Source organism: Tilletiaria anomala (genome assembly GCF_000711695.1).
Source record: "Tilletiaria anomala UBC 951 chromosome Unknown K437scaffold_144, whole genome shotgun sequence".
In the NCBI taxonomy this organism is placed as follows: domain Eukaryota; kingdom Fungi; phylum Basidiomycota; class Exobasidiomycetes; order Georgefischeriales; family Tilletiariaceae; genus Tilletiaria; species Tilletiaria anomala.
This window is the reverse complement of record NW_013546878.1, coordinates 20,294-33,161: the sequence shown is the minus strand read 5'-3', so window position 1 is coordinate 33,161 and position 12,868 is coordinate 20,294. Positions and strand designations below refer to the sequence as shown.

Here is a 12,868-nt window from a genome sequence, read left to right as displayed (position 1 = left end):
GGGCAGAGACCAGAATTTCACATGCCCATACTGCCTCCCATTGCCGTGCGAGGGCTGAATGCAGCGTCACGTGCTCCTTTCCGTCCTTCGTAACACTTTACTGTCCGTCCCACTCTAGAAGCTGTCCACCATTTATCAATGGTTATACTTGCACGTGACTATGATTTTATACTGAGAACTGTGGCTTTGACTGACAAGGCGGTTCCGCCCCAAAATTTTCGCTGCTGTTCAGTTCTGGAATACCTATTACCAATCGTTTCGCATAAGAAGTATTTCTTCACGGTCCCATTCTTCTCTTTTCTCCCACAAGCTCCTACTTTTTTTCAAGCCCACCCACCATCCTCTGCGTCGAGACTGCGTCACTTTGCATTGCTCGGAGCCTTGCGCTCTCAGTGCACAAAGGCAGAGTGCAAAGATGCCGGCGAGCATTGGGAAGTCCAAGTCGTCCGCACCAGGCATCAAAAAGGTCAAGTGAGTTGATCTCATTGGATCCAAGCTGATGGTTGCACATCACCCGGATCGCTGTTGCTGATTCTGCTTTACCTGTCGTCTTTACTCAAGGGGAGAAAACTTCTATCGCGATGCCAAGGGAGCAAAGCGGGTCAAGCTTCTAGCCAAGAATGGCATTGCTTCCAAGGCCATCCGTGACAAGGATGGGAATATCATCCAGGCCGCCGAGTTCCAAAGTTCCGAAGCGAAACCGGGTCGAGTACAGCCAGATCGAAGATGGTTTGGCAACACGCGCGTTATCAGTCAGGATGCCCTTGCACACTTCCGCGAGAGCATGTCTTCGCGTGTCGACGACCCATACTCGGTCTTACTTCGCCGCAACAAACTCCCTATGAGTCTTATCCAGGAGCCCTCTTCCAAATCGTCCCCGGCCGGCATTGGGAGCAACAAGCTAACCGCCGTCGAATCTTTCTCTGACACTTTTGGTCCTTCGGCCCGAAGAAAGCGTCCGCGTCTGGATCCTACGGCAATTGGGTCCTTTGAAGAATTTGCTCAGTCTGGCACAACGGCGATTGATGACGCCGAAACTGCCGCAGAAGCTGCCCAAGCCAAAGCCCGAGGCGTCGGTCTAGTGCCAGAGGACGCCGAGATAGGTGCGGTGCAAGCGGAAGTCCCCTACGAAATTCCCGTACAGCGAGGACGCTCGGAGCCAATATATTCGAAAGGTCAATCGCGCAGGATCTGGGGCGAACTATACAAGGTTATTGACTCATCAGACGTCGTCATTCACGTCCTCGATGTACGCGACCCTGAGGGGACACGATGTCGCAGCGTTGAGAAGCACATCAAGGAAGAAAAACCGCATAAGCATCTAGTCTTTGTTCTCAACAAGGTCGACTTGGTGCCTACTTGGGTTACGGTGAGTGCTTGTCCCGGTTCACAATTCTCGCGTGTTTTCTTGTTAGAGTCCCACAATCAAGTCAAGCTCCGCTGCCTGTTTTTCTCCGTGGCGCGGCCGCTGTTACGATTGTGGAAGAGGAATGGCAAGGGTTGGACGGCCTCTTTGTCGGTTGCTAGCGCAGTCGACCCGCAGAGTCAGCTCTTCTCCCGCCATTGAAGGGCACTTTGTGTGGAGGTTTGGCCGCTCTTGACAACTTTCTGGATGAGTTGAGCCTGTCGCTTGCAGCCTGTCTGCTATACCCTTTGGGCATCGACAGGTTCGTAGTTCTGGAATGGACAATGCAGTTATCTCGGATTTGTTTTTTTTGCCTTGTTTGGCCCGCGGGAAACTGACACAGGCGTACACTGTTAATGCTTTTAGGCTCGATGGGTCAAGATTTTGTCTCAAACCGCCCCTACACTGGCTTTCCACGCCAGCGTCAACAACTCATTCGGAAAAGGCAGCCTCATTTCCTTACTTCGCCAGTATAGTGTGCTGCACTCCGACAAGAAGCAGATCAGTGTCGGCTTCGTCGGATACCCGAACACGGGCAAATCCAGCATTATTAACACGCTTAAGAAGAAGAAGGTATGCAAAACAGCACCAATTCCCGGCGAGACCAAAGTTTGGCAATACATTGCTCTTATGCGACGGATCTATCTCATCGACTGTCCGGGCATTGTTCCTATATCCGCCCATGACTCGGAGACGGGCACAGTGCTTAAAGGTGTTGTCCGTGTCGAGAATCTCGAGACCCCAGCGGAGCATATACCCGCCTTGCTAGGTCGCATCAAGGCGGAGCACCTGCAAAAGACGTATGGTCTGAACAAGTGGATGGACGCGGATGACTTTCTGTCGCAACTGGCCAAAAAGATGGGCAAATTGCTCAGAGGTGGCGAGCCTGACATGGAGACCGCAGCCAAATGCGTTCTCAACGATTGGATTCGAGGGAAGCTGCCTTTCTTCGTAGCACCGCCGACGGCCGAGTCGAACGCCACGGGTAAGGAGAAGTGGGCTGGTGCCGTCAAAGGCGTCACGCAACCGCTGCGTGGCATCAACCCTGTCCACCGCGAGGCCAAAGGAGCCACCGAGGGTGATCAGAGGAGTGCTCTCGGTGTTGACAAAGATGAAGCCACCGAGGTAGTGTCCACGGAGGAATTTGACGACGAGGATATCCAAGCAGAGGAGGATGAAGACGACAAGGATATCCAAGAAGAGGAGGATGAAGACGACGACGACGACGGCTCAGATGCTTCGGCCGACAGCCTTGAGCAATTAGGGTGGGATGACGTCTTTGGCGGTGCAGAAGCAGAAGAGGATGAATCCTTCACCGATGAAGAGGGCGAAGAGTCTGAGCACGGCGATCACAGCAAGGCAGAGGACAAAGCCCGTGCAGAGCAATTGTCAGAAGATGATGAGCAGGCGAGAGGGAAAAATGCGAAAGCACCGCGGATGGCCACATCGAAGCGCAAGGCTGAGAACTTCTACACGCATGCCAACGTCAAAAACAAGAACCGGAACAAGGCAAAGCTCAGTGCGAGCATCGCTGCTCAAAATCGCAATTCGCGCGGCTCGCGAATCGGTGCCAATGGCAAAGCCGCACGCACAGCGAAGAAGAGCAAACATCGCAGCTAGATCGTCACATGCATTTGTTGTATTATATCTAGCATATCGCAATGGCCCTGACCATCGCGTTCTCATTACAGTGTGAGCACAGTGCCCAGTGCTTCACAGCTCGACATCATCATCCGGATCATCCTCGTCCGGATCATCGTCGCTCTCGGGCTGGAAGATCACTCGGCCAGGGGCTTGGGCAAGCTGAGCGTGAGGCAACGCAACACCTTCTCTGCGTGCCCGCTGATCGCCGGTTTCATTGAGGTTGAAAGGTAGCTTAAAAAGCATGCCGGCATGCGTTGTATCTGAAGAAAACTGGTCAGACAGTCTCGGTCCTGCGCTTTGTGCTTTCCCTTTTTGGTGCTCGCCCTCTCCGTATTTAGCGCCAGATGCTGCCGGGACTGCTGATGCGTCACCTGCAGTATGTGGCAAAATGGGCAGCAGATGCAGCCGACCGTCATGAATGCGATAGTGCAACACCTCCTGAGCGAATTTGCCACTCCTTTGCCGCTGCCTTGCATAAATGCAAGCCTGATATGCCGCTTGCTGATGCTCGCTCGCGCGTCTGGCAGCGTTCGCCCTTTGTGTGCCAGGGAAGCTGGATGCCTGGTGGCTCAGATAGTCTGAGCTGGAGAGAGCTTCCAGCGGCGGCCGGTCGTCCCGCTGATGCGCATTCCACCAACCTACGTTGGATGTGCCAGATCCTAGAGGGCCTCTACTGATCACCGCCTCGAGAATTCCCCACAGTCTGGGATCAGCGCTCTGCTGATCTTCATCGTCTGCGTGGCCACCGGCATCATGGCTGGCGCGTTGGCTCTCATCATCTGATCTTTGATGCTCGATGTTCCTCAGGTGCCTTCGCAAGGCGGGAGGTGTCGGCGGCATGACGAGACCGTACTCTTTCCGAATAAACGCTGCCAAAGCAGCTGGTTGGATGGAGAGGCGAGTGAAGGTACCTGGCGCCACTGTGCCGGATGGCGTACTGGACCCGCGATCCCAGAGTAGCGGGTTTTCAAACTGTTGAAGCAGACTTTCTGCTTCTTCCGAGAGGCTATCAAGTGGAACTCCGACAAGCAAACGGCTGCCATCTGCAGAAAGCCCGGGAGGGTTTCAAGCGCCATGAAACATTTGCCTCAGTCGGCTGCAAAACTCTAGCCCACGCCAGCAGCGAGAAAAATATCCCACGCTTACCTCTCAACGAAGCGAGCGCGCTTCGTACCACGTCGACTACAACATCCGAGGCATTGTCGGTTTCGGTCAAGAGCGGCTCGACAGAGTCGATGATTACAGACAGACGACCGCGGGCTGTTCGAGACGGTCATCAGAATCAATTCGACATTTACCGGGCAGTCAGGAGATGGACAGGAATGCAGTCGCGGCCTTTGTATGCTCAAAACGCACCTTGAGTGTACACCCGAGCGATGGCGTCTTGGATTGATTTGGTATCGAAAGACGGTGCCTGCGGCGCCGAATTGCTGTAAGCATCTGAACTGCAGATGTCGAGAGTGTGCACAAGTCCTCCGTGGGCGCGCTTCTCCAGGTCAGGTGGCAGGGCATCCAAGTATATAGAAGGGTGCCGTAAAAGCGTGACAAGCAGCACCGGCTCTCCCCTTAGAGCAAGAAGGACAGGTACGGCCTGCTCAGCAGGGAACGGAACAAAGGCCAAGTGTCGCCGCACAATTTCTCACCTCTCTAGTGCCCTGGCGACTAATTCGCGCTGAAATGGAACGCTGGACTGAGCCAGAGACTCGCCTAGGATGGAAAGGGAGGGTGCTTGTGCTAGCGCATGCGCGTGCGCGTGTGTGTGGAACGAGGAAGAGGCGCCGATGGCATGATGGCGAGAGTGATTGAGCACGTCAAGGGCGACGGATGAAGGCCCAGCCTGCGCCGGCATCGTGCACGACTTTGCTTGCAACGGTATACAACGTACCACAAGGGGTGATCATCTGTGGATCAGGGTCTCGTCTCCCCGTTCTCAGGACCCAAGTGCTTGCCGTCTTACATAGCCATGACCATCTCAAAAGCGGGGTTTGCTGTAACCAGCACTAAAGTTAGAGATAGGCATCTGCCTGATCGGCTCTGCTCTGCGGGAGTTCTGAATGTTGATGTACCAGAAAATGTGTGTTACGTAATCGACATCGGTGTACGCTTGGGCAGTCTGCGCCAGCAACTTGCCAACTAATGGGACAGCCTCATCTGTGGTACATTAAGGCAAGGGTTTGGGGAGTGTCTGTGAGAGACTCGAGGGGCAACGAGCCGTCGGCTGCTGAGATAAAGAGAAGCACCGGGACAGGCTTGGAAGCTTGAGGCATGAATGACAGCTTGAACTTTAGATCAAGAAAAGACGAGAACCACTGACGAAAACACATGTGTATTGAGCTTTTTGCGCAGCGGGCAAACGAGAAAGCTCTCAAGGTGCAAGTCGAGTATTGGGCATCGAATGCTAAAAGGGCTGCTATCTGCTGTTCGTGATCGAGCTGTGTGAAGCTGTGTTTCTGCGCTACTTGTCACGGGTGTCAGATGTTGTTGACGGGACCCGCCGCTCGTCATTGCTTCACGATGCAGCTACAAAGGCGGAGAAAAGAGGAGTCTGTCCCAAATCCACATGTCCTCATACATTGCTGACTACTTGCAGGTGCGAAAGATGCATTGCTGCCACCGGTATTAAATCAAACCGTAGTGAGGATCCACTACCTTCATACAGTAATGGAGAAGCGAGAAGTCCACGCATAAGCTCCCTATTCATAGTCGCAGCCACAGCCAGGCAAACAAAGGAGGTCTCGCTCCATCAGGCAACATGTCATCATTTGCCACCTCGCTCGCCCCTACGGGCCCGTGTGGCTACATGCGCCATCACGCGATGACACGCGAGGGGCAGGGCGCGGGCACTGCACCACTCTCTATGCAGTCTCGATCACTAACACCGGCCAGCCACCTAGACTCTGCGCTCGCTTCGTTCATCATATGTCGGCTGTATGCATGTAATTGAATACATGCTTAGTTTGATGGAGTCGATTACAGCAGCACAAGTCGCCCACCCTACCGACATCGCTTATGGCAAGATCTCCTCCAGTCCACTAGCGTATATATCACCGTGAAAGACGCCCCCGTCTTGCCAGCCGCGCAGCCAGCCATCGGTGATACCCCTGATCCCCAAGTGTACTCCACTCAGCATCGCCCATCGCTCTCTCAGATGGGAGCATGATGCCATCGCAGCAACCGCATTTGCAGTTGCAGTCACAGCCCCAGGCCGAACCTTTATGCCAAGCAGATGTGCCCGACGCACAACAGAAGCAGCAAACGGAGCGCACACTGGACCTCGCCAACCCTGCTCGAATAGCGACTCTACACACACTTCTCGCGACCTCTGGGCAGCGGCATACGTGGACCTTCCCCGCCAACATCACAGTGAAGGCAGTAAAGGAAATCATCTTTAACGAGTGGCGACAAGGTGAGCCGAGTTTGATGTCAACTGTGCGCGCACGCCGTCCCCACTCTCGCCAGAGCACTGCTGATACTCGCTCATCGCCTGGCTTTTCCCCTCCCCCCACCACCACCATCGCCGCCCTCTCTACAAAGAATGGCCGGAACGACCGCCGCACGCAGCCTCTCTGCGCCTACTCCATCTCGGTCATTTCCTTGATGACCGAGTTGCCTTAGATGACGTCCCCAACGTCGCGACCACACTTTCGTCATCCCCATCGACACAAGTCGCCGCCACGGTCGTCCATCTCGTGATCCGGCCGAACTGGTCCAATGCGACGGATGGTGCTGATGGTGTGTATTCCGTAATGACGCACACGGTACTTCAAGCTGATATGCAGTGTCTTCCCGGCCGTGTTATACAGACGAGTCGCTGTTGAAGAGCAGCGCAGCAGGATCATCGGGCGTCGGCGGATGCCGATGCATCATCTGCTAGCCGCCGCCCCATCACACACCCTTGCTATCTTATTAAATCTCCAAATGGTTACGGTCTGTCAAACATCGATACTCTAGGGATTTGGCTTGACGTTCGCAAATTGTAACGGGCAGAACGGCTTTTTGGGCGGCGCTTCTCCTACTCTCATCATCATCATCATCATCAGCAGCAGCGCAGCAGCGCTAGATCAGCAACCAGCAAACATTTACTTCAAAGTCATGCATCAGATTGTATTATACGGGGATACGCCCCGCAAGCAAAACAAAGGAATCGCTGCACATGCACCAGCAAAGTCTATTCGTGCTCCGATTATTGCCAACGCACCAAGCCGGTTTGCATACATTACAGATGATAACGGCGAATGTTGATCGAGAAGGGACAGTATAGTCGGCTATGCACGGTATTGATGGCGATGTTGGATAGTTGGATGGCGGCTTCCGCCATGAAGCAGAGAAGGCACGTTAGCATCGGCAGGATGTGTTCTTGGATATCGCTGGATGTACGAGGAGATTGGTGGCACAGACGATCAGTGGTGCGTGGCCCTTCGCGCGTGATCGATCCGTAGCGATGTGGTCGGTTCCGAGGTTGTCGGCGATGTTCGAGATGGGGCGGCGCTCCCGTTGATGGACATAGCCACGAGCGGAGCTGTCAAGAAATACGTGATTATGATCGGTCAGGTTGTTCCTTCAAGCCACTTGTGATGCGATACTCACTCATTTGTGCAGCAAAGTGTTTCGGCGTCTCTGGTCGGTTCGGCGTGACGTTGCCTGGCGTAGATGGCACACTGCGGTTATGCTTCATGTGTGCCTGGATCAGATGTCCGGCAGCCAATGCAGACATTAGGCTCAACTCGCCAGCCATGACCGAGGCGGCGATAATGCATGCCAGGCGCTGCGCGTTGGCACCCGGCTTGCTCGGATGCGCACCCGCGACGCCGATCATCTCCAGCATGGCGCGTTGCGGCGAGAGCACAGTGCCACCGCCGACTGTACCGACCTCAATCGAGGGCATAGAGACAGTGATCAGAAGGTCTTCTCCGCCATTTGTGGCCTCCATCAAAGTCATGCAATTGGAGCTCTCGACATTCTGTGCGGGGTCTTGCCCGGTCGCCAGATAGATCGAAGTCAAAATGTTCGCGGCATGCGCGTTGAATCCTCCAATGGAGCCAGCCATGGCACTGCCGATGAGATTCTTCTTGATATTGAGGTTGACGAGGTCAGCGACGGTCGTCTTGAGCACAGTCTTGACAACGCTGCCCGGTACGACGGCCTCTGCGACAACACTCTTGCCTCGCCCCTCGATCCAGTTGATCGCAGCAGGCTTCTTGTCCGTACAATAGTTGCCGGATAAAGACAGCACCTTCATATCCGGGAAGTGGTCCTCAGTCATCATTACTAATGCCTTTTCCACACCCTTCGAGATCATGTTCATGCCCATGGCGTCACCAGTGGCCGTAGCAAAGCGGACAAAGAGAGTACGACCGGCAAGCACGCAGCGCAGTGATGACAGCCTTGCAAAGCGAGAGGTCGAGTCGAAGGCAGCTTTGATGGTGCTTGCACCTTCTTGTGAGTCAATCCATCGCTTCGCTTTGGCCGCCTGAATGACCGAAGGAAATTCCAGCGCAGGACCACGCGTCATGGCGTCCTGGGTGAGGACGGTCGTCACACCGCCGCCCGCATTGAGGGCCTTGCAGCCACGTGACGTCGAGGCGACAAGCGTGCCCTCGGTCGTGGCCATCGGAATCGGGATCGTCTGACCATCAATGTTGAGCGGACCAGCAATGCCGACGGGGATGGGCATGTAGCCTACGACATTTTCGCAACATGCACCCATGACCTGAGCGTAGTTGTAGTTGCTGTGCGGCAGAAGGGAAGTCTCCAGCGAACGGCTGAATGAGGCACGGGAGACGAGCGCCCTTCGGATCCTGACAGCTCGGTCGTGGTCTTGGAGGAGCTTCTCGAGCGCATGCCCAGCAATCTTGCCTTTTTGCGAGAGGACAATAATCTCCTCGTCAGAGAGGAAAAAGACGCCTGCCCCGCCTGCATACAGCTCCAGCAGCTCGTCGAAGGGTCGAACATCGACATTGCGGTTTGCGGACATCTGTGTGGTGGGCTGCAGGCTAAGAGACACGACGCGCTCCCTGGGAGAAACCAACGCGCCTTCTCCGTCGGAAGTGGTAGGCAAATCACGATGGCCATTGAGCTTCCGCAGCGCCTCACCCACATCGGACTTGATCGCAGCGGCTGGTACACCAGTGCTGTGAACCGACGCGCTCGGCATCGGCCCAGGCAGCTCTAGTTTGGAGGAAGCTTTCTCTGCCGAGATCCGCGCCATTCGCTTGTGATAACTGTCGATGCCTGTTGCATCGACTTTCGTGCGATCACTCCCCTTGTCGCTCCAACGCCGACGAACATGGTCCAGACGCTCGTTCAAGGTCTGCTCGGGGTTCAAGTGAGCTCCAAGCATACGCGCAGCCGCAAAAGCTGCTGCACCTGCTGCATTGCCCTGCGCTACTGCAGCATTGCCGGTGGCAATCCCCTTGAGAAGGTACGTGTTGAGGAAGATGCTGACAGCGAGCGCAATGGACATCCATTTGCTGATGACCGGGTCGCCAACGATGCTCGTCCAGCCAAGCATGAGGCTGTCTAGGACGTCAAAGCTGGACGACCGGCCGACTTCACGAGTCACAAAGATGGAGCGCGCCTTCAGCGTCTTGTTCAATGCAGACATATTCAAAGCAAGGGCGCTGAGCGTGTTGGCCTGCGCGTTCGGCGACTGCGGGTCGACAAGCGCGAGGATGACAGGCTCAGAGACCTGCACGACGAGATTATCCTTGTGCTGGCGTGCCAGGTCTGCGAGTAGCGGTGACAAAGCTGGCGCATTCGGCGTCCAACTGGTGAGGCCGGTCAATTGGAGGAATGCCTCGTGCGGCGTGAGCACCTGCGTTGACTGGTGTCGGGAGAAAGCTGACTGCGTCGTCAGCGTCGAGACCAGGTTGAGCGAGTGGAGGATGAGGAAGGAGGTCAAGAGCATGATCTTGAGCCTAGCAACTGGATTCTCGGTGCCCTTTCGCCTCTCAAAGGGAATGTAGCCAAAGACAAGCTTGAAGGCCTTGTGCCAGAGCGGACGGTTCGCCCTGCTCGGGCTCAGCCCCCTGTTCGACGACTGGGAAGTCGGCGTCGGCGTGCCGCTGGACCGCGTTGCATCGAGCGCATCCTGATCGGTGTCATTGTTAGGCGGGGTGGCAAGCTGCTGGACATTGCGAGTGCCGCGGAGGATCTTGATGCGATGTACCTCGACCATGACGGTGAGGATGCCGGCGTAGAAGGAGAAGAGGAAAACGCAGTCGAACGCAAGGATGAGCGCACCCAGCTGACAGAACTCGCGAAGGCCACTGAGGCCGCTGGTCGCACCGACAGCCAAGACGGCGATCTCGATCATGTAATCTTTCGCGATTCGCGTGCCCTCGGTGTCGATGGCGGAGAGGATAATGTCACGAGCTGGAAGTGGCTGCGGCAGGTCCCAGCTGAGCGCGGCGGATTCCTCCCTGAGGCGGGCGGTAAGAGCGCGCACGAAAGACTCCTCGCGCGAGATGCTTCCGGTGTGCGGTACATCCGCGGCGCCATCCTGCGAAGCTGGCTCCGTCTCGTTGAGAGCGTCGAGAAGGAAGTTGCGCTTCGCCTTGCTCGGACTCGGGTGGGAAGGTGCAAAAGAGGGGTGGGTAAAGACTGCACGTGTGAGATTGTAGGGCTTCTCGAACCCGACAATCACGACAAAGAACGGGAGAGCCTCAGACAAGCAGATCGGGTCGACAGTCACGCCGCAGTAGTAGGCGGTGGTAAGGGCAAGCAGGAAAGCGAATGTGCTCGAGATGAGGACCGAGGTACCTACGAAGCAGCAGGGAAGAAAGGTCGAGAGTCAGCCACGAATGAAATCCAAACACAGGGTCTGCAGCGTGCTCACCTAGCCAAAAATTGGAGCCAAATTTGCGCATGGAGAGGAAGAGGTTGACAAATGATGCATGCATAAAGACGTAGGCGGACAGCATGACGAAAATGTCTGCTGAGTCTGCTTTCTGTTGAAGCGGGAAGTGACGAGACAGACAAGTATGCAACAGGGGTGAATGGAGTGGAGTCGACGTGTCAGAGACCACGAACAGGCACAAGCAGACAAAAAGTGTACAAAGGGATGCGGAATAGCCGAGAAATGACGCACCTTGAGCAGCGCCCAGAATTTTTCTACGAGCGAGCGACTGGCATACGCCATCCATCGGAACGAACGCATCTGCTCGGTCGGATGCTGCGACTGGGCGACACGAGGGATCGGTCGTCCGGCCTGTGCAAAGCTATGCGCGGAGAGGATGGGCAAGAGCTGCCACTGGTGCGTCTCGGAGCTTCGGCTTGGGAGTTTAGCGTTGAGGCTGGAGTTAATGATGCCGCTGAGGAAGGACTCCTCGCTGAGCTGCAAGAGCAACTCTTTCTCTTCCGCCGTGTTTGCGCCCTCGAAGGCGACGGCAAACGTAGAGACGGACGCGTCGACCGAGACGGGCTTGGAGACGATTCCGCTCGCGCTGGTCAGAGCATTGCTCACGGCCCGCGTGACGGCCTGAAGGACTGATCGGCTGCCGTCTTGCGAGGATGCATCGGTGTCGACGAGAAGGATCGGCCTGAGCGAGAGCAGCTGTGTGCCGAGCGCGGCCTGCTCCTCTGGCGACAGGGTGCGCGCTTGCCAGAGGTCGGCGATACCGGCAGCCGATGGTGCCTTGACCCACGTGCTTTTTCCATATGAAGCATTATGGGCCCCGCTGGCTGAACTCGTTACGGAAGACGCGAGATCCAATCCGATTACATCTGTGCCCAACGAGTCGAAGAAGTTGGAATGCGTGATGGCATGTAGCAGCTTGAAGTATGATAAGGTGACGAAGATGAAGACGCTGACGATCGTCTCGATCGGCCGCTGGGAGGCTTGATAGGCGAGGCCGCGGAGCATGGTTCTAGGTAGCATCTGGTGCTGTCTGCACGCCACTATGTGAGGGAAGCAAGCTCGAGGGGGTGGGACAAGTAGACTCGGGGCAAGCGATTGGGCGTTGAAGCAAGCGAAAGAGAGGCAAAGCAAAGGTGGGAATCTGCTACAGCGACATACCCGCTGACCGCTGATTCTCTTCCGAGCGTGCTGCGTGTAAGAAGACTACTTGACACTGACTGCTGCAGCACGCACCAGCAATCAAGCTCGCTCGGGACGCAAGTTGAGTACGTCGTCGGAGGCGAGCCGTGTATAGCCAGCAAGCGTAGAAGGATGGTGGGCTGTGAGCCTGTCAGGAAGAATCAATCAGCTTGTGCCCACCAAAGATGGACCCAGATGAGATGGGGGGTCTGGTTGTGAGGCGGTGTGGTGTTGCAGTCCACATACTCATAGAGTGTGAGACAGTGCTCCAGCACTGGCACCGGTAATCCATGATAAAATGGCATGGAAAGCGGGCGCTGTTCTGGCTTTTTCTCCCTGGCCTGCAGTCCATCACTGCACCCACAGACGTTTTGACAGGGAACCTCGAGAAAATGTTCTGATTTGATTTGTTTTTTTGCCGACTGGGGAGTCAAGTGTAGAGGCACCACACCGCATCAGCAGACATTTCCAAAATTGTGGGCTGACGCCGCCTGGCTGGCAATGGTGCTGTAGTGCTGTTCCACCTGCCACAGCGCGTCAGGGACCGATGAACAGTGGAGGAATGCGCCTTGCTCTGCTGTGTCGCAGGTACGTGCGCTAGACTTTTTTTTCCCTGGGCACTGCATAGCGGCCCTGTCTTGCACAGAGCTGCACCTGACCCCCTGCCCCCACCCCTCCATCATCGGCGTTCGGCACAGTGCGCACGGCCGGGAGGTTTGGCAGGCGGGAGGACAGTGTGCGAAGATCGCCTATGAGCAGCACTTCCTCCAAGCGCTGCTCGA

At 55.8% G+C, this 12,868-nt stretch overlaps 4 protein-coding genes across 4 annotated transcripts; 2 read left to right on the top strand and 2 right to left on the bottom strand.

Moving 5' to 3' along the window:
• The first annotated feature begins 316 nt into the window (after positions 1-316).
• Positions 317-3,078, top strand: K437DRAFT_259874 (NGP1NT-domain-containing protein). Its single transcript, XM_013384860.1, has 3 exons — positions 317-471; positions 562-1,369; positions 1,772-3,078. Exons 1-3 carry the CDS (start codon positions 416-418, stop codon positions 3,023-3,025), a joined length of 2,118 nt encoding a protein of 705 aa, XP_013240314.1. The 5' UTR covers positions 317-415; the 3' UTR covers positions 3,026-3,078.
• Positions 3,072-5,000, bottom strand: K437DRAFT_42555 (uncharacterized protein). Its single transcript, XM_013384859.1, has 4 exons — positions 4,693-5,000; positions 4,406-4,614; positions 4,196-4,309; positions 3,072-4,092 (listed from the first exon to the last, which is right to left on the bottom strand). The coding sequence occupies exons 1-4, from the start codon at positions 4,896-4,898 to the stop codon at positions 3,119-3,121; spliced, it is 1,503 nt and encodes a 500-aa protein (XP_013240313.1). The 5' UTR covers positions 4,899-5,000; the 3' UTR covers positions 3,072-3,118.
• A 1,099-nt stretch (positions 5,001-6,099) lies between these two features.
• K437DRAFT_42539 (uncharacterized protein) lies at positions 6,100-7,104 on the top strand. Its single transcript, XM_013384858.1, has 3 exons — positions 6,100-6,455; positions 6,584-6,781; positions 6,853-7,104. The coding sequence occupies exons 1-3, from the start codon at positions 6,206-6,208 to the stop codon at positions 6,921-6,923; spliced, it is 519 nt and encodes a 172-aa protein (XP_013240312.1). The 5' UTR covers positions 6,100-6,205; the 3' UTR covers positions 6,924-7,104.
• A 72-nt stretch (positions 7,105-7,176) lies between these two features.
• Positions 7,177-12,220, bottom strand: K437DRAFT_252002 (uncharacterized protein). Its single transcript, XM_013384857.1, has 4 exons — positions 11,139-12,220; positions 10,887-10,998; positions 7,637-10,810; positions 7,177-7,568 (listed from the first exon to the last, which is right to left on the bottom strand). Exons 1-4 carry the CDS (start codon positions 11,925-11,927, stop codon positions 7,450-7,452), a joined length of 4,194 nt encoding a protein of 1,397 aa, XP_013240311.1. The 5' UTR covers positions 11,928-12,220; the 3' UTR covers positions 7,177-7,449.
• Positions 12,221-12,868: the final 648 nt, after the last annotated feature.